This window comes from Vulpes lagopus, chromosome 23 (genome assembly GCF_018345385.1).
Source record: "Vulpes lagopus strain Blue_001 chromosome 23, ASM1834538v1, whole genome shotgun sequence".
NCBI classification, from domain to species: domain Eukaryota; kingdom Metazoa; phylum Chordata; class Mammalia; order Carnivora; family Canidae; genus Vulpes; species Vulpes lagopus.
Window position 1 is genome coordinate 37,595,015 of NC_054846.1, and position 21,759 is coordinate 37,616,773.

The following is a 21,759-nucleotide window of genomic DNA, read 5'->3' on the forward strand; positions in this document are numbered from 1 at the left end:
GCTACATACTGTATGATTCCAACTTCATGAAATTCTTGAAAAAAGGAAAACTATGAAGACAGTAAAAAGATCTATGTTTGCCAAGTATTAAGGTGGAGGATAGGATGAACAGGCAAAGCATACAGCATTTTTAGGGCAGTGAAGCTGTTTTATATAAAACTACTACATAATGGATACATGTCATTATACATTTGTCAAAACCCATAGAATACACAATACCAAGAGTAAACCCTAAAGTAAAGTATAGACTTCAGGTGATGTGTTGATGTAGTTTTATCAATCATAATAAGTATACTAATTTAGTGCAGGATGTTGATAGTAGGGAAGGTTGTCCATATGTGGGGACAGTGTGTAGGTGATATTCTCTATATTTTCTGCTTAATTTTGCTAACATAACCCTCTCTAAAAAATATGAAACATGCAGGATGTTAGGGCAGCCCAGGTGGCCCAGAGGTTTAGCACCACCTTCAGCCCAGGGCCTGATCCTGGGGACCTGGGATCGAGTTTCTCCCTCTGCCTCTCTTTCTCTCTCTGTGTCTCTCATGAATAAATAAATAAAATCTTTTAAAAAATGAAGTTTTTAAATTAAAAAACAAAACAAACAAACACAGTTCCTAAAAACTAAATGAAGGATGGCAAGATAAGATTACTAAAATGCAAAAGTTTAAGAAGGAAAACCCCAGTCAGTTATTTCTTCTACCTAGATGATAGTCAGGGTCAATATCTCCATTTATACAAACACAGTTGTAAAGTATAATTTTATATATTAACATAAATACATATAATTTATATTTTATATATTTATGTATAATTTATATATAAATAAAGGAAGTGGGGTCTATTAAGGGACAAATGCCAATGGTCAATAAAGTCATAACACATTGCTACATATAGTTATGATCTTAATAGTCTTAGGTTTAATAAAAGATAACCACGAGAGGTATAAATACATCTCCTTCAATTAAAACACAGAAAGAAAAGAAGAATCCTACAGTTTTTCATTTATTGGGGACACATGATTAATTTACCACCCTCACCTCCCTTTACTCTCTGAAAAATAATACCTTTTTTTCTTATAGGTATTTAAGTAAGGAAAGAGGGAACACAAATAGATTTTGTTCTTCAAGATAATTTTCAGATGTTTTACAATGTTTAAGAGTGTAAACTAGTTAAGAAAACTTGGGTTTATCACTCATTTGACTAAGATCAAATGAAAATTTAGGCCTATGTATTTTAAACTTTCTTAAGGCTTTTCTTAGGCTTGAAGCTACCAATATTTCTCATATCATAAAAAGCCACACTTACCACAAAAGGTTAAATAAGTAGCATATATTTGTGTTTCTGTTTTGATTCATTTTTAGATGTGGTTCAAAAGCAGAATGCTAATTAAGATAATAGCTATTCATCACAGGGGTGATGAAGTAACCAGAGGTAATTACATAGGTACAATATTAAATATAACATAAAATTTTTGACTGAGGCTATCATCAAAGCAAGGAAAGGTTAATCTCTGAAAATGAAGCTGGTAATAATTAAAATATAACAGAGAGATTAACTATCCATATTCTATCCAATCAAATTATTTTTACTTTACTAATGAAGCTACTTCGCATTCTAAATATCTCTCAAAGTATCCAGTCAACTTTTCTTCAAGACATGACTGTAATGTCAAAATAACTTATTTATAGCTATAAAATGACAGATATGAAATAAAGATGTGATATTTTTTTGAAATGTGATAATAAAGGGCATTAAAAGTTAAAACTGTAAAGGTGTTCATACATCCTAAAAGAGATGCTCTAATCTTATTAATGATCTTATTTCTTTAGATCATATCTTCTAAAATACAGAAAAGTAAACATAAGGCTTCAATAACGATGAAACTAGCCTTAGATAATCCAACAGTTCTAATTTTTTGGGGTACCAAGCCAATTTCTGTCTGATATCTTGGTCTCCAGAGTGGACCTGACCAGAGAAGGAAATGAGGTACGCTAATAGCAGGCTTTGGTCTTTGAATAGTTATATCTTAGAAGGAAAATTAGATAAATCAGATTTTCTTATTGTAAATTGGACATCTTCAGAGTTAGGTAAGGCTGATTTGTTTATTTCTATTGTACAGTCATTTCTGGTTAAACAAAACAGTAAGCTGTTGGACCTAAACAACTTTTCAACAGGATCTTGGACCTACAGTGATAGTGCAGATGAAGTAACACTTAAGACTTGAAGAGCTATCTTTCAGGTCTCATTTTGTCTAATTGAGGAGGTGTCAACAAAAGGAAGAAAATACTCATGCTGTTATCATGAGAGCCACAGCATCTCATGTCTCTATTTTTTATCTTAGTTACTCTCTAAATCCACAGGGATGGAAATTCAAGGCTAGATCCTTCTATGTGTGTCTTTAACCCTGAAGGGCAGTGTCTCTGAAAAGAATGTCCTTGAACTACTGTTATCAGTAGTACCTGGGATGCTTTTTAATTTTTTAAATTTTACTTTAATTTATTGCAATATATTATTTTGATCAAAGTATATAAAGAAAATTTGACCTCATACAGATATGGTGTTGGAAAGTGGAAGAGTATTATTTTGGGGGCTGGAAGAGAATTTTAGTAGCCCTTTCAGATCATTGAAGATATTCTTTTGTGCCACTACACCAAAACTTAACAAGTAGTAGTTTATTAAAGGTTAGTTGCAATGTGGTACCTGAAACCATACTGATGAATATTTTGCACCCCGTTATCTTACAGTCCATTGGTTGGTTTATCCTAAATTTTGAACCCATCTTCGATGCATGCATGCATGATTTTGACCCCATAAGCCCCCTGAAAGGGTCCTGGGATCTCGAAGGAGTCTTCATGTTTTTCCTTTTTTCCCCCCAATTATTGCTTATTTTTAAAATTTAAGTTCAATTGCTTAACATACAGCATATTATTAGTTTCAAGGTAGAGTCCAGTGAGTCATCAATCTTATACAACACCCAATGGTCATTCCAGCACATGCCCTCTTTAATGTCCATCACCCAGTTACACCATCCACTACCCCCCTCCCCTCTAGTGACCCTCAGTTTGTTTCCTATGATTAAGAGTCTCTTATGGTTTGTCTCCCTCTCTGATCTTGTCTTATTTCTCCCTCCCTTCTGCATGCTCCTTTATTTTGTTTCTTAAATTCCACATATGAGTGAAATCATATGATAATTGTCTTTCTTTGACTGGCTTATTTTGCTTAGCATAATATCCTCTAGTTCCTTTTTTTTTTTTTTTTTTTTAATATCCTATAGTTCCATCCACTCCTTGCCACTGGCAAGATGTCTTTTCTTTCTCCCTCTTTCTCTCTCCCTTTCTTTCTTTCTTTCTTTCTTTCTTTCTTTCTTTCTTTCTTTCTTTCTTTCTTTCTTTCTCTTTTCTTTCTTTCTTTCTTTCTTTCTTTCTTTCTTTCTTTCTTTCTTTCTTTCTTTCTTTCTTTCTTTCTTTCTTTCTTCTCCTTCCTTCCTTCCTTCCTTCCTTCCTTCCTTCCTTCCTTCCTTCCTTCCTTCCTTTTATGACTGAGTAGTAGATTCAGTTATCCCAAAGATGGTGGGTTCTGGGGAATTTCATTTTTAAAATAGAGCCTTTCTTATGTACCTTAAAGAATTAAGAACCACTGCATTGGGAAGAAAATAGACTACAACAGAGTTGTGAGTTGTAATAAAATCAGAGATGGGGGGGTGCCTGGGTGGCTCAGGTGGTTAGGGTTATGCATTTGACTCTTAGCTATCAGGTCATGATCTGAAACTAAGCCCCTTATCAGGCTCTAGGCTCAGCAGAAGTCCACTTCCCCTCTCCCTTTCCTGCTGTCCCCCTCCTCCCCTGTCTTGTGCATATGCCCACATGTGCTTTCTCCTCTTTGTCTCTCAAATAAATAAATCTTTAAAATGTATATATATAAAATAAATCAGAGATGTTCTGGGTTACACTTAGAAAAACAACTCTGTAGTTCTAATCATTTGGAAATTGTCCTACTTAAAAGTTTGTAGCATGCCCTGTATGTCAGAGAATTTGCTAAAATAAGAGATACTACAGGCCTGGACAGTTATATTCCAACAATCTATTTACTGATTAACATTACCATTGGTTTTACATAAATGGTATGAAAGATTCTTAGAAAAGTATTCTTGTAACACTGAAGTTACAGAGTGCATATTGAACCAGCTTTCTATTCAGAAAAAACTAGTGACAGGGGCGCTTAGGTAGCTCAGTCACTTAAGCATCTGCCTTCAGCTCATGTTGTGATCCCAGGGTCCTCGGATGGAGCCCCGCCTCTGTCTCCCTGCTCAGCTGTGAGTCTGCTTCTCCTTCTTCCTCTGCCCCTCCCCCTGCTTGTGCGCTCTCTCTCATTCTCTCTGTCAGATAAATAAAATCTTTAAAAAAAAAAAAAGAATTGATGACAAAATGAAGAGCCATTTTAACTAAATAATTTAATATAATCCTAGAAGTAAAAATAAAAGAATTTGCTTTATCAGATTAATGTAAAGATCAATACTTTACCACCAGTATATTATATTTAATAAAACAACTCTTTATGCTCTGGACAATGAAAATAATGAAAAATAAATATATGCAAATGTAATACAGGCTATTAGGTTTGTTTCTAGATATTGCAAGTGGCACTATGTGGAAGTTGTTTGGATGTTAACCAACCAGATTAGCAAGGGGCAAAATGATAATTTTGTCATCAAATACTATATTTTGGACATGGTGATTGACATAGATATCACCATGTACAATAGTGTAGCTAGCTACACGTAATTATAGAGAATGTGGATCTACAGTCTTGAATTTTTACATCAAAAATATTTTGATATTACATTTGTCACCTTTATATAAAAAGAGATTCCAAACAGTTGGAGTGAGAATATTTGAAACTTCTTTGGATATAAAAGTTCAGTTTGTTTGGCTTTTTTTATTTTTTATTTTTTCATTTTTTTTATTTGTTTATTTTTTGTGGAGGTCCAGGTGCGCCAGTGCACTGGGAGCCCCCTTTGGCTTTTAAAGAGCATGACAATATCTTGAAGTTTTGATTTATATGAAAAACATCCAGATTAGATTCAGTGTTTTATGTTAAACACTGTTCTTATTTATTTATTTATTTATTTATCTATTTATTTATTTATTTATTTATTTAAAGGAATGGTTCTCAGATCTGTATAAATTAGCAGTGCAATGAGCTGGCCTTAAGTGCAAATGCAGCCTTATGAGAGTCTATGATGAATATAGTAGATAGTACTGTAACAAGTTGATTCATGTTGGAAATGAAGTATAAGGATACTGTGAGATCTCAGCATTAGTTTTTCCAGCTGGGTTCCTCCGGGCCAAGGGCTGAATCAATATTTCATTTAGTGAAAACTTCCTGGTGAATATTCTGTCGCTTAAGAGGCTCTATTAATCATTAATGAATGAATCACATTCCCAAAGGAGATTCCAAGCTGAGTCTGTAGATTAAGTTTAAAAAGAGGTTTTTTTTTTTTTTTTTTTTTTTTTAGCACATCAGTTTTGTTCATGTTATCACTGGCCAGACATGAAAGTAAGAAGCCAATTGGGAAAATCTATAACTAATCCCTTTGTTGGTATCAAGGGGTTATGTAAAGTTCATTGGAACACACTGCTTAAAGTTTGACTTGATCTTTTCATTAACGATTCCATATTTTATAGATTACTAGATTTTAAACCCTTTAGATAACTGAATCTCTTCTTGAAGTTATGAGAGGAGAGCTGTACTAGGCCAACTGATCAAAGTGAAATTTGATAAGCAAAGTTTTCAAGTTGCTATTAATCTAGTCCGGTAAAGTTCATTTAAACATAGAGATTATAATAACTAAATAAGTGTACATGTTTATAATATAAATACCGTATTTTTCTTTCAATATTATGTTTAATTAAATATTTTCTTTAAAACTGTAAAATATGATACTTAGTAGTAGGGTAGTGGTAAAATGTGAATATTTATCTTTATATATTTAAATAGATTTATATCAATATTTTTTACTGTGAGCTTATTTTATTCAACAAACTAAGTATTTATTGTTCATGCAAAAAAACATAAGTAAACTCAAAGATTATTTGGGACACAGGTTTATTTCTAGTTATTGCAACTGGCAACATGGCAGCTATTTGAATGGAAATTTAGATCAGCAAGAGAATCCATGTTTATTTGCACAATGTCTAATTGAAAAACCATGTCCCCTAAAGAGCTTGCTCTGTAAATTGGGCACAACCACCTATTTTTGTTTGTTATCATATATCTGGTCTGTATAGTTACTGAGGAAAATGAAGATATCCACCTAAAAACAACCCATTGGGTATTTTCCTTATAAATAATAGCATGTGCCAAGCAGAGCCTTTTGGACACTCCACTTTTATGTAGTAAGTTTCACTCTAAGTTTTGCTTTCTAAAAATGAGGACCCAAAGGAGTGCCTGGTTAGCTCAGTCAGCTGAGCATTTGACTCTTGATTTCAGCTAAGGTCATGATCAGAGTCCTGAGATCGAGTCCTAAATTAGGTTCTGTGCTCAGTGTGGACTCTGCTTGTCCCTTTTCTTCTGCTCCTCCCCCAGCTCATCTATGTTTTTTCTCTCTCTCAAATAAATAAATAAATAAACAGATAAATAAATAAATAAAATAATAAAAATGAATAAAAATGAGGACCCCAAACCTAGGAAATAGTGTTTTGAACCTCAGTGTAAGGAGGGACGCCTGGGTGGCTCAGTGGTTGAGTGTCTGCCTTTGGCTCAGGGCATGATCCCAGGGTCTGGGATTGGGGCTTGCATCAATAATAAGATCAATTGTTAATTTATAGGTAATAATACTTTCAATCACTAAAGTAAAATTTAAAAAATTCAATAGAAACTCAGAGGGCCTGAAATAAATTTTTTCAACCTTTGACACGTTGTACTGTAAAATTCTATAAGGTATTCCTTCAATAAATAATTTTGGTCATCTATGACATATACATATATATCATATACATATGTATCATATATACACACACAGCTTATTTGGTTACCTAGGAAAATAAAAATATCTATGTAAGAACAACCCATCAGATATTTTCATTATAAATAATATCACCTGGGCAGCCCAGGTGGCTCAGCGGTTTAGCGCTGTCTTCTGCCCAGGGCGTGATCCTGGAGAACTGGGATCGAGTCACACGTCGGGTTCCCTGCATGGAGCCTGCTTCTCCCTCTGCTTGTGTCTGTTCCTCTCTTTCTCTCTCTGTGCCTCTCATGAATAAATAAATAAAATATTTTTAAAAAAATATCACCTGCCAAGCAGAGCCTTTTAGACATAATTACTCTTCTTTTTGTAAAGAAGGTAACTCACATTAAAGTCACTCTTCCAGTTCTAAACTAGAAAGATCTGTACAATAATCTGGGACTACTTCCACTACTTAATTTTAGCCACTTTTTAATGCCTGGACCCTCTAATAACATTTAATTTGGCCATTTTCCCTAATCTTTTATTACTTCACTCCTGAAAAAAAGTTTCCCAAATCCTATTTTCCTTTTCATACAACTATTCAAAAATTCTCTATAGCTTCTTAAAAATAATGGCTAATATTTATCAACTGTGCTATATGCTAGGCACAAATATAAAATGCTTTTATGGATTAACATATTTAGTCCTCACAAAGACTGCTGGCCTACTCTGATGCTGATGTTCTTCTCTACATGTTCTGGCCTCTTTTGCAATTAGTTTGGCCTTATGACTGGTTACAGCCAGTAGAAAATGTGACAAGTGATCAATGCCACTTTTTTTTTTTTAAGATTTATCTATTTATTCATGAGAGACAGAGAGACAGAGACATAGGCAGAGGGAGAAGCAGGCTCCCAGTGAGGGGGCTGATCCTGGATCCCAGGATCCTGCCCTGAGCTGAAGGCAGACAGACGCTCAACTGCTGAGCCACCCAGGTGTCTCTCAATGCCACTTTTGAGAGCAGAGTTGTTAAATATCAGTTGTTCTTTCCTTGTGGTTTCTTCCCATCTCTCTCACCAGAATCTACTACCTAAAACAGTCATACTATATTGAAGTCATACGACACAGAGCCACAAAATGGAAGTATCCTGAGTTTCTGAGTCTGCTTACATTAGACAGGCTGAACTCATCACATCAGACTCAATATAAACAAAAAATAAACTTCTATTGTATTAAACGACATAGATTTCTGGGTTTGTTATGTAGTACAACCTATATTACCTTAATGAATAAATCCTGAGGTAGCTATTATTATTATATCCATTCTATAGATAAAGACACTGAGACATAGCTAGATAAGTAACTTGTACAAGGCAAACAGCTGGGAAGTGGTGGAACTAGACATGCACCTGAGCAGTTTACTCACAAGGTCTATACATATATGTAGCATCCTACAGGCTCTCTCCATGACCGCTGGATAAAGGAGACCTTTAGCACACGAGGCCCTTTACAATTTGTTAGCAATAGATCATGTGAAACAGTTAAGCATAGTATTTAAATTCCAGGCTTTAGAACTCAAATCCCTTCGTTGACACTTACATCATAACTGGGCAAATTACAAGGAATCCAAGCTTTAGTAAATACCTCTGTAAAATCAGAATGATAATTATAGAACCCAACTCAGAGTTGCTGTGGAGTAATATGTGGATATATCGCCCATTCTCTGACCCACTGTAAATGTACACACTTGACTTCTTACTTCCTTCCAAAGGTACTACATCCACCTTACATCTAAATAGACCAAAACCTAACCTTGCCTATCATATTTCCTCCTTTTTGTAGATATTTTCTCCATAAGAAATGCTTTTGTTTTTTCCTTTTAACTTGATTTTAAACCTTACCAAACTTTTGAGGTTTAACCCAAAGTTTGCCTCTTCGGGAATGATAGTTTTTCCTGGACACACTAAATTAAGGTGGGATTTCTAAAGCATATCTGTTGCCTACAGTAGTCATCTGACACTGGTATTAGGTACTGAAATCTAACAGTTAAAGAGCACAAACTGAAGCTTGATTACATCAAATCCCGGCTCTTCCACTAGCTAGCTGTGCAACCTTGGGCATGTTATTTAGCCTTTATATGATTGTTCCCCCACCTGTAAAATGTGAATAATAGGTAGCAATTTCATTAGGCATATTGTGAATATTAAATGAGAGAACAATGCTGGATACAAAGGAAACACCATGACAGCATTTGCTATCACTATTAGCTGTCATGGCTATCATTTCTGCATATATTTTATATCCCTATCAAGATTATAAACATGCTTTGAAATCCCAGAGTGCACAGAATTTCCTTTAGAGTGTCTAAAATGTTAGGACATTGGCTGGAGGTAGTAATCATACATTAAATATTTGGTGATGTAATAAGAGCCCATAGTGTGGTTAGCCTTGACATGGAAAATAATAGATTTCTGAATGTTTACCATGTTCCATGAATTGTTACCAACAAAACATGTGTATTATATTCAATTATCATTACTACCCCATAAAATAGGTACTATTATGATCCTCATTTTACCAGTGAGGATTCAGACACATAGGAAAGTTGTTACTTATCATATCATACAGTATGGGGCAGGAACAGTTTAAAAACACAGTGATTTCCAAACATTAGTGTGCATCAAATCATTCAAAAGGCTTGTTGAAACACCAATTTACTAAACATCATCCCCTAGTTTCTGATTAAGTGAGTATGGGCAGTGTCCAAAATTTTGCATTTCTAACAAGTGTCCAAGTGATGGTGAAGTTGCTTGTCTAGGGAAACATCTTTGAAAACCACTTCACTGGGTTGTAGTCTTTCCTCTTTACTAACAGCTTAAATTGCACCTGGAAATAGATGTTTCTAAAGTAGAAATTGACAAGTTCTATTCTAAAACATGTAAAAACATACCAATTTCCTTAAAAAACAGTATAACTTCAGAAATTTATGTGGAAACTGAGCTTTAAAGAAAATATAAAACTAGATTTTCTAGCAAAGATAATAACTCTTCTGTGATACACAGGCTATCAACAAGTAGCAAATTACACAGTTATTTGACTTGGTATAAAAATGCTATTTATTAACCAAAGATCAATTAACAAATTCATAATAATCAATATGTGTAGAAAAAGAGTGTCAGAGGTTTGCAATGGGCTCAGACAAGGGAGGGAAAGAGACTACCTCCTAGATATTCTTATGTTGTTTACAAGTGGATATAGTTAGATAGAGAAATTTTAAACATCACCAGATTATTGATTCTTCTGTAAGATACATTCCTTTGGAAGTCATCAGAACCAGGATCTTCCTGGCTATGGCCACACATCACAGGAATGTCAAATCACGACAAAGACTCAACTGCTTCTTCCCTAGGATCAGATGTCACAACAACTTTCTTTTCAATTATACATTCCTCCTTGTCTATATTTGATTCATAAATGTTGTATTTTCACTATCTAATCAAATCGATAGGATTTACAGATTTGATCCAAAGTCTGATGATTCTGAAGTAAGTTTCCCCACCTGAATTTCAGTACCTATTTTCCTTTCTCTGTACTTAGTGTGTTGTCAAACTTATCTTGCAAAATTAGGCTATAGGCCCTGTCTAGTCTTAGCTTGTTCTATCTTGATGTGCCCATGACTTGACATGATATAAATGTCAAATGTACAATAAATCATGTTAGACTATCTTACAAATGCATGCTGCTGGACATAAAGAGAGACAAAAGTTTAGGTCAGAATCATCAGCAATATTAGAAAACTGGACATATGCAAAGTCTTTCAGAATTCTGGGATTTAATTCACTTGGACCTGGGTAAATGATTAATGATCTGAGGATGTATGAGAGAAAACCACTTAAGGCCAAAGGCAAGAATTAGGGGGAAGTAAAAGATAGAAAAATTATTGGAACCCATATAGGGCTGGAAGTAATTCATATCAGCCAAAGTTGAAAGGGTATTTTAGGTACCAGAGAGAAAACTCAGAAATTTGGTGCCATAGCAGTAAAGCTAAATTGGCAATAGACTAAACATTTCTTTGAGACATCCCTAACAGAACTTAAAAGCAAGCTTTAAAAGCATCTCACCAATTTTAAGTAACTTATTAGCTGCACATCAGAAATAAAATAGATGTTGCCTAAAGAAAAAGAACCAAATTAAGAAGTCAACAGCATAAAATTTGAGGTGTCCAGAATACAATAAAAATTGATCCAGTATGCAAGAATCGGGTATATATGACCCAGAATTGGGGGGATCAACAGAAATAGACCCCCAAATGATACAAATGATGAAACTAGCAGACAAGGATTTTGAAACAGCTATTATAAATATTCTCCATATGTTCAAGAAGATTCAGGAAAATACAAGCATGATTTGGAGAGAAATGGCAAATGTTAAAAAAAAATGAAACTTCTAGAGATGAAAAACATAGTATCTGAACTCTGAACTGATAAAGTCTGGATGGGATTAACATCAAAATAAATGTATAAGAAGAAAATATCAGAGAACTTGAAGATATGGCAATAACTATTTAGAGTGAAGTACAGGCAGAAAAAAAGTATAAAATACATAAAAGAACAGATCAATAGCAACTTCTAGAATATATCAAGTGATTTAATATTGGTGAAACTGGCATCCTAGTAAGACAAGACAGGAAGGAGGCAGACAAAATATGTGAAAAAATAATGGCCATTTTTTTTAAATTTTATGGAAACCTCTAATTCATCAGATTCAAGATGAGTAAATCTATATAAAACCACAGAAAAACACATTATAATAAAATTACTGAAAACCACTTATAAAGAGAAAATATTAGGAGTGCATGACTTAGTTAAGTATGTCTTCAGCTCAGGTCATGATCCCAGGTTCTGGGATTGAGCCAAGAGAAAAAATATTAGAAGTCTCCTAAGAGAGTGTTGGTAGACTTTTCATCAGATAACAATGAAAGCCATAAAAGAGCGGAGAGGTATTTTTAAAGCCTGGGAGAGGCAACTGACTGCAAAGGGGCATGAGGTAATTTTTAAGGTGATTAAAATGTTTAATATCTTGATTGTGGTAGTTTACACCATATTCATACTCATAAACAAAACTGTTTGTGGGATGAAAATTATCTCAAAAAAGCTCATGCAAAAAAATGCTGGTCATTTTAGGGGGGGGGAATGGTGTTAGCATAATATGAGAATTCAGGTTAGAAAAACTTTTTTAAAGAAGAAAATTCATTCTAAAAAATTACAAAATATTTTTCTTCTATTATATCTAGGTACTGCAATATTTCAAAGAGAAGCATTAATTCACATATGCTTATAATTCATACTTTAACAGACGCCAAATATCTCTTTTAAATGTGTTTTCTAGAAATACAAGCCCCAAGTTAACATCATACAAAAACTGTCATATAATCAACGATATGGATCAAAATAATTATTTTAAATTTGTATTAGTTCATACATGTACAAAATTATTTGAGGTTGAAGACAGTTTTTAAACTAATATTGCAAAAATTTCTTGTTTTGAATAGCATTTAAATTATTTTTATTGACTTTTCCTAAGCAATTAATATGCACAGAACAATTTTCATCAAATTGCGTTTTCTGCAACTATAATAAAGTATATAATAGGGTGCAAGAAGGTTTTTTACCTCCAGTCTATTTCTTGAAGAAGTGGGTTTCCAGTGAGAGACAATTCATGGAGAGAATAGCATGCATCAAACCATCTAATGGCACTTGTAAGATCTATAGAAAATAAATAATAATAATCATTATGAAAGCTAATACATAGAAAAAAATAATCATAAATAAATGACCATTTATTTATTGGTTAGATATTAAGGAAAGCAACAAAATTATTTATTTTGCAGAACACAGTATGCCTTTAAAAAGGGATTATATTAAAAACACAGACTTTGCTGTTAGAAGATATATTTCTCCCATTTAGCAGCTTTGTGAACTTCTGTAAACCATGCAATTACTCTGTGATTCAGGCTTGTACCTATCTTATTAGATCATGGTTAAATGAAGTAATATGTGTAAAGGGCTTAGAACAGTTTGTGCCAGATTGTTAGGACAAAATCTAAAGAAGTGAAATTAAAGTAATAAGTGGTAATGTTGAACACATACCTAAATAGAATTACACAGACCTATTTTACTTTCAAAAGTAAGAATAGTAGGATTTATCCAGGTTACATTGCAGAGTTAGTTGTATTGAATTGCTCTCCCACAGAAAACTATCACAAAACTGGACAATACATATGAAGCACTTGTTTTTAAACCTGACTCTAAGAGATGGGAGACATATATGGTAAGTCTACAATCATAGTGGTTTTCTGTCTGAAAGCAGTTTACCACTTCAGAGCAATAGAGACCAAATTAAGAAGCTCTTTTGATGAATGAAGAGGCAAAGATGAGAACGAAAGCTGGAATTTATGATGAAAAGTACAAGAAGGAACTGTTGTGAGGAAGGAACTGGGGGAAGAAGTCTGTGTGAAGATTCACCACAGGTCCATGGACAAGTATGAGGGGTTACATACACAACCTAGCAGAGATCACCAGCTGTAGGGCTAAAAGCTGAATGACAACAATAAGTTCATGAAGCAGTAAGACATAGGGGTCTCTGCCCAGCCAAAATGAGACCTAACTGAATATCTTATAGATGGAGCTACAATCCAGAGAGACGATGCAGTAGGAGTGAATACAATGCCCTGGGGTAAGGACACACAGTAAGAACTGAAAACTAAAATGGCTTGTACTAAGAGAGAATGAAACTGAAGATAGGAAAAAAAAATCCATAAATACTTTAACTGCCAGCCAGAACTGAACTTAACTGCCTTTAAAAGGAAAACAATGATTTCCAGACTTGTATACTGTATTATGTACAATATTCAACATACAGTTAAAAATTACTGAACGTATCAGGGCACCTGAATAACTCAGTTGGTTAAGCATCTGCCTTTGGCTCGGGTCATATCTCATGGTCCTGGGATCAGCTCCACATCAGGCTCCCAGTTCATCAGGGAATCTGCTTCTCCCTCTCTCTCTGCCCAGCCCCCACCCCACCCCATTCATGCTCTCTCTCTCTCTTTGTCAAATAAATAAATAAAAGTCTTCAAAAATGATGTAGACATATCAACAAAACAGATTTTGAGACAAACACACTAAAAAAAACCTGTAATACGAGACAAAGAAGAGTGTTACATAATCATAAAAGGGAGACAGAACATAAAGACTCCTAACTCGGGGAAACGAACTAGGGGTGGTGGAAGGGGAGGAGGGCGGGTGTTGGAGGGGAAGGGGTGACGGGCACTGAGGTGGACACTTGATGGGATGAGCACTGGGTGTTTTTCTGTATGTTGGTAAATTGAACACCAATAAAAATTAATTAAAAAAAAATCATAAAAGGGATCAATCCAACATGAGGGTATAACATTGTAAATATTTACACAGCTAATGCAGGAGCACCTAAATACTTAACGTAAATATTAACAGCCTTAAAAGAAGAAGTAGACAGCAACACAATAATCATAGGGGACTTTAATATTCCACTTACATCAATGAACAGATTATCCAGATAGAAAATCAAGAAGAAAACATGTCTTAGACAATATATTAGACCAGATGGATTTAAGAGATATTTATAGAATATTCCACCCCAAAGCAACAGAATAAGCATTCTTCTCAAGTGCACATGAAACATTGTCCAAAGTTGATCATATGCTAGGCAATAAAACAGGTCTTAATAAATTTAAGACTGAAATCATATCAAGCATATTTTCCAGTATAATGGTATGAAATTAGAAATAAATTTAAAAAAGAAAATTAAAAGTCACAAATATGTGGAGATTAAACAACATGCTACCAAACAACCAATGCTTCAAAGAAGAAATCAAGAGAAATTTTTTAAAAAGCCTTGAGACAAATGAAAATGGACATATAACATATCAAAATTTAGGAGAAGCAGCAAAAGTAGTTCTAAGAGGAAGTTCACAGGGATAAATGCCTACCTCAAGAAATAAGAAAAGTCTCAAATAAACAACCTAACTTTATACCCCAAGGAACCAGAAAAAGAAGAACAAATGAAGTACAATGTTATTAGAAGGAATAAAATAATAACAAAGATTGAAGCAAAAATAAATGAAATAAAGACTAAAAAGAGAAGAGAAAAGATCAATAAACCTAAGAATTGGTTCTTCGAAAAAATAAAGTTGGCAAACTTTAGCTAGACTCAGAAAAAAATAAAAAAAGACTCAAATATATAGAATTAAAAAATAAAAGAACTGTTACAACTTCTTCCATAGAAATACAAGGGATCATACACTGCTAGGAACATTTATATGCCAACAAATTGGGATAACCTAGAAAAAAATGGGTACATTCCTAGAAACATACAACCAAGATTGAATCATGATGAAGTAGAAAATCTGAACAGATAAATTACAAGTTATTCAATTATTGATTGAATCAATAATCAAAACCTCCCAAGGAACAAAAGTCTAAGATCAGATGGTTTCGCTGGTGAATTCTGAAAAACATCCACAGAAGAATTAATACTAATCCTTCTCAATCTCTTCCAGAAAGAAGAGCAAGAACTCTTCCAAATCCACATTATGAAGTCAGCATTACCCTGATACCCAAACTAGATAAGAACACGACAACAATATTATAACCCAATATTCTTGTTAAACATAGATACAAAAAATTCTCGGCAAAATATTAGAAAACTAAATTCAATAATATGTTAAAAATTCATATACCATGACTAAATGGGATATATCAACATCCACAAGTCAATCAGTGTAATATACCACGTTAACAAAATTAAGGATAAAAATCATATGATATCTCAAGTGATACAGAAAGAGCATTTGACAAAATTCAAAATCCACTTATGATAAAAATGCTCAACAAAGTGGGTGAATGTACCTGAACATAATAAAGGCCATATATTTTCGGACAACCCAACAGCTAACATCATCCTCAATGATGGAAAGGTGAAGCTTTTCCTCTAGAAGGTCAGAAATAAGACAAGGATGCCTACTCTCACAACTTTATGTGACATAGTTTTGGAAGTCCTAGCTAGAGCAAGAAAATAAAATAAGAGCCATCCAAATTGGAAAGGAAGAAGTAAAACCGTAGCTATTTAGAGATGACATGATATATAGAAAACCCTAAAGACTCAATCAAAAAACTATTAGAACTAATAAACAAATTCACTAAAGTGGCAGGATACACAATCAATACACAAAACTCTGTTGGGTTTCTTTACATTAATAATGAGCCATCAGAAAATGAAACTAAGAAAACAAGCCCATCAAAAGATTAAAATACCTAGAAATAAATTTAACAAAAGAGGTGAAAGGCCTGTATATTGAAAACTGCAAGAAACTAATGAAAGGAATTGAGGAAGGCAAATAATGGAAAGAAATGCCATGCACTAGATTGGAAGAATCAATACTGTTAAAATGTCCATACCACCAAAAGCAAATATACAGATCCAATGCAATCCTTATCAAAATTTCAATGGCATTTTTCACTGAAATAGAACAAACAATCCTAAAATTTATATAGACTCACAAAAGACTCTGCAGACCCAAAGCAATCTTGAGAAAGAACAAAGTTGGAGGCATCATGCTCCTCGATTTCAAACTATATTACAAAGCCATAGTAACTAAAAAACAGACATAGAGATCAATAGATCAGAGACCTCAGAAATAAACCTATGCTTATATGTTTAATCAATTTATGACAAGGGAGCCAAGAATATACAATGGGGAAAGAACAGTCTCTTCAATAAGTGGTGTTGGGAAGTCACATAACAAGAAATGAAAGTTGACCATTGTCTTACACCATACACAGAAATTAACTCAAAATGAAGACTTGAATGTAAGACCTAAAACCATAAGACTCATAGAAGAAAATATAGGTGGTAAACTCCTTGACAAGGGCCTTGATTCTTTTTAATCTAACACCAAAAGATAAAGCAACATAGGCAAAATAAAGAAGTGGAGCCTTATCAAACTCAAAGCTTCTGTATAGCAAAGGAAACCATGAACAAATGAACCCATTGAATGGGATAACATATTTGCAAATCACATGTCTGATAAGGATCTAATATGCAAAATTTATAAAGAACTCATACAACTCAATAGTAAAAATCTGATCTGATTAAAAAACAGGCAGATCTGAAAAGACATTTTTCTTTTAAAAAAAATTATTTATTTATTCATAAAAGCACAGAGAGAGAGGCAGAGACATAAGCAGAGGGAGAGTCAGGCTTCCTGCAAGGAGCCTGGTGCCTGATCCTGATCCCAGCATCACAAGACCATGCCCTGAGCCAAAGGCAGACACTCAACCACTGAGCTACCCAGGTGCCCCTGAATAGACATTTTTCCAAAGAAGACATACAGATGGCCAACAGACACATGAAAGGATGCTCAACATCATTAATCATCAGGGAGATACAACTCAAAATCACAACAGGAAATCACTTCACATCCATTAAAATAGTTATTATAAAAAAAAAGTCAAGAAATAATAAGTTTGGGCAAGGATGTGGAGAGAAGGCAACCCTCTCACATGGTTGGTGGGAATGTAAACTGGCATAGCCACTATGGAAAACAGTATGGAGGTTCTTCAAAAAATTAAAAATAGAGCAACCTTATGATCTAGCAATTCCACTTCAGGATAATTTATTTAAAGAAAAAACCTCACTGACTTGAAAAGATATATGCACCTCCATATTCACTCATTAAGCGTTATTTACAATAGCAAAGATATGGATACAACCTAGGTGCCCACCTGATGTGAGAATGGATAAAATAACCATGGTATTTAGATGTATAATGGAATATTATGTAGCCATAAAAAGGAATGAAACCTTGCCATTTGTGACAACATGGATGGATCTCAAGGGCATTATGCTAAGTGGTATAAGTCAGAAAAACATAAATGCTATATTATCTCTCTCATGTGTGGGGTGTAAAATAAAAACAAAAACAAAAAACAAGCCCAGAGCTTAGATGAAATGTTTGTTTGTTTAAATAAATTGGGAAAAAAAAACCACAATCCTTTGCAAGATTTATGTTTATCATGTAAATGCCCGTCTAACTCTAGAAGCAAAAGGTAACATTTTAGTACCAAATAGAACTACTTAGAGAAAAATGAGTCTATAGGATTAGAATTTGGAAGAAAAGTTCTAGTTCTAGTTAATATTGTATGTCCCCAGTTATATAGGAATTACCACAGATTCTTGCAACCAGAGAACCTTTGAACTAAAAGTACTCTGTCTCCTTTGCTATGGTACTTGAACTATCTACCTATACTCTCTGGAACTGTGCTATGTATATAACTGTACAGATCTGTTTGAGAGATTTCTTGTTTTGGTTATTTCAAAGTTTTCCCAGTGATCTGCTAACAGAGCACATGATCTGTTAAGCAGATCATAAAGGTGCCCTTGGTAATATGGCTGTTTTTGTTTTCTAATATATTTTCTCATTTTCAAAAATACTACCACCATCACTTGACTTGACTGTTGCCTCTTGGAAACTAATTTTGTCCAGAGATAAAAGCAAAGGCCTTGAGGAAAAATGTATTTGGGACCTAGCAGCCTGATCTGTGAAGACCAGGAGGCCAAGGCAACTGCCAGGGAATAATAGGAAGGAGATGCGGATATAACAGAAGCCAAGATCAGAGAGGAATCTGTTATTCAAATGCTTGTGTATGCACTGAATATCTCTAGGGTGCATTGACCAGCTAGTAACTTTGGCTGCTGCTGGGGAAACAAAGCTAAGGACACTTTTTTCTCCTTTCTCCTGAATTCCTTTTTGAACCTTTAGAATCTTGATCCATGTGCTGCTTTCCCAAAATTTTCAATTAAATGCACCATCTCATAATACTTACTAAACATATAAAGAAATAGGAAAGTATGATCTATCATTTAGATCAGTTAATAGAGAAAACATGTTAATAGAAACTCATCCCAAAGTAAGTCAAAGGTAAATCAAATATTTTGACAGACACCAAATAATTCAATGATGAAAAAAACTTGTTCAACAAATGCTGCTGGAATAACTGGATATCCATATTAAAATCTGAACTCATCCTCTACTTCATGCCATTCACAAAAAATAATTTGATATAGGCCATTGACAGACCTAAAGGTAAAAACTAAAAGTACAAAATTTCTCTAAGAAAAAAAAAATTCTCTAAGAACCAAGAAAATATATAAAATCATCTTCTCAAATTGAAAGGTGGAAAAATATTACACAGGACACAGAACAAAACTATTAAAAATAATAAATTTCATCAAAATTTAAACTTCCACTCATCTGAAAATACCATTAATAAAATTCATGGTTAAAGAAAAGACCAGGAGAAAATATCACAAAAAATTACATCCAGACCATATAAAGAAGTTATACATATCAATAAGAAAAAGGGAAATAACTGATAAAAATGGTAAGACTTTTGAATAGACACAAAAGAATGTACAAAAATCATCAATAAATAAGAATGTAAAAAGGCTTAATATCATCATTCATGAGGGAAATGTAAACTAAAACCACAATGAGATAATGCAAATGGAATATTAAACATACTCCAGATATTAAACATCCTCTAGAATCCTCCCTATATTAGAAAGAAAGAGACATTCTTATCAAAAGTATATGAAGTAGAAGGCAAGAGAAATATATACCAACTTGCAAAAAAAATTACACGTTGCATTCTTTGCTTCTAATTCTGTCTTATGTCAATTTCTTAGGCCTACAGGGAATTTTTTCCTCCTCTACCTCTTATTGTATAGATAATGTTATTTGTAAGTACCACTAATACATCTATCCAAAACAACTCTCTAACACATTTGGTAAAGACATTCAAAACCCCATTATATACTTTAAAAAAATTATATATTGTTCTAAACTTACCAGAAAGACAATTGTTGCTGACATCTAGTTTTTCCAAAGAAACAAAATGAAAAAGTGGTATGATTTTTGTCAAGCTGAAAACAAAGAAATAAAATTCATAAAAATTTTAAATTGGAATGTCCTTATTATTGATGTAACTATGTAATAATGTATTTATATAATTCAAATATTTGGTGACATGCAATGAAATATAGTTATATATACAGTTGTATGTGTATAAAATATAATATTAACAGTACTAATTAAAAATGTAGTAATTATAAAATTCCAAGTATTTATTCTATAATGGAAGATTTATATTCATTTCTAAAGAGAAATTGCCATGGATTGTCAATTTCAATGACAAATATCAGAGTTTAATATGTACTTGCTATTTAAATAAAAATAAGGGGATTTTTTGTTGTTATTGTTTTTGTTTTGTTTTGGTGTAAGGTCAAATTTACAGAGAATTTATATTATCTACATAATTTTTCCTGGCTCAAACACATAACTTAAACCATTAAGAGGTAAAAATATAAAAAAAAATTTCACTTCTGACAGCACAACAAATTAGAGTTACTAGTTTTGTTTTTAATTAAAACATTGTTTTTGTTTACCAGATTGAAAGTATTATAAGTATTCTAAATATCCAAAGTTACACTAAGAATATTTCTAAGTTCAAAATATGCTTCTAAGGAAGATAATAATAGAACATTATATATATATATGTAAATGTATATATAAAATAAGCTTAAGTTTGGCAGAATAATGTAATATTTAAAATTAATACATATTATTAATGCTTACATATTCAAATGAAATTTCCTCCTGCTTTTTAAAGTTTCTATTATTTTCTAAGATATAATTGTTGTTAAGGACTCCAAAACAAGCATGGGATATAAGTGATATTCAAAATAGTTACATCATTGGAAACAAAATCCATGAAGGGAAAATTAATTTAGTTTGATTTGCATTTCCAACTAAGACAAATCTACACTTATTCTGTAATATAGTATCATGTTACCGTAGCTATTTGGAAATGAAAATTAAACCAGCTCTTCCAAATCTTTAAACAACAACAGAAAAATTCCTTTGCTTCAAATATAATCTCATTACAAACACAAATCTCCTGAACCAACCCCCCCCCCCCCATAAATGCTGGAAATCCACACAGTTCAAAATATGCCTCAACTAACAGAATATTTCTAGTACAAAAGAAAAAAAAAGGCATGCATTTATTTCTACTTCTTTTGCTTTCTTGTTTTTTATACTGTCCTTCCAGTTGTCCTGGCACACATTTTTACCTCTTTATTTCTACCATCTCCCTGTCATGAAAAAAAAAATCTATTATTCTAGGGTCAGACGCTTATAGAATAATACTGTGACTGGAAAGCCTCATGGGGTTTGGCACAAAACTAACCCTTGTCCTAACCTTGACTCCTTTCTTGTAATATTCTGTTCTGCATTAGCAGAGAGACAGAAGATACTACAAATGAAAAAAAACAGACTAAATAATGAGGTTGGAAATGGTTCTGACTGTAGCTAAACCTAAATACAATAGTATTACTTATATCAAACCTACACAACACGACTTCTTAAATATAATTCCTAGGATGAAAAAAAATCCAAAGTAATAAAGGAAAAAGTAATAAAATATTGGCCATTGCATTTATATATACTTCATTATTTGTACATACATTCCTAAATAGTAAAATTTACTGAAATATTACATGTACACTGAGAGGGAAGGAAGGAAGGAAGGAAGGAAGGAAGGAAGGAAGGAAGGAAGGAAGGAAGGAAGGAAGGAAAACTTAAAACTTTGTTGATACATAATTAATGGATTCAAGTTCTAGTTTGATGATTTTCTTACTCAGGCACGTTTTGGATC

At 33.3% G+C, this 21,759-nt stretch overlaps 1 protein-coding gene across 1 annotated transcript in view; it reads right to left on the bottom strand.

Moving 5' to 3' along the window:
• LRRIQ1 (leucine rich repeats and IQ motif containing 1) overlaps positions 1-21,759 on the bottom strand; it is a 197,397-nt gene that overhangs the window by 127,740 nt on the left and 47,898 nt on the right. Inside the window, exons 12-13 of the mRNA XM_041738854.1 lie at positions 19,893-19,966; positions 12,615-12,708 (exon numbers count right to left, since the gene is read on the bottom strand). Of these exons, the coding sequence (XP_041594788.1) occupies positions 12,615-12,708; positions 19,893-19,966 (168 nt within the window). The remainder of the gene's footprint in view (positions 1-12,614; positions 12,709-19,892; positions 19,967-21,759) is intronic.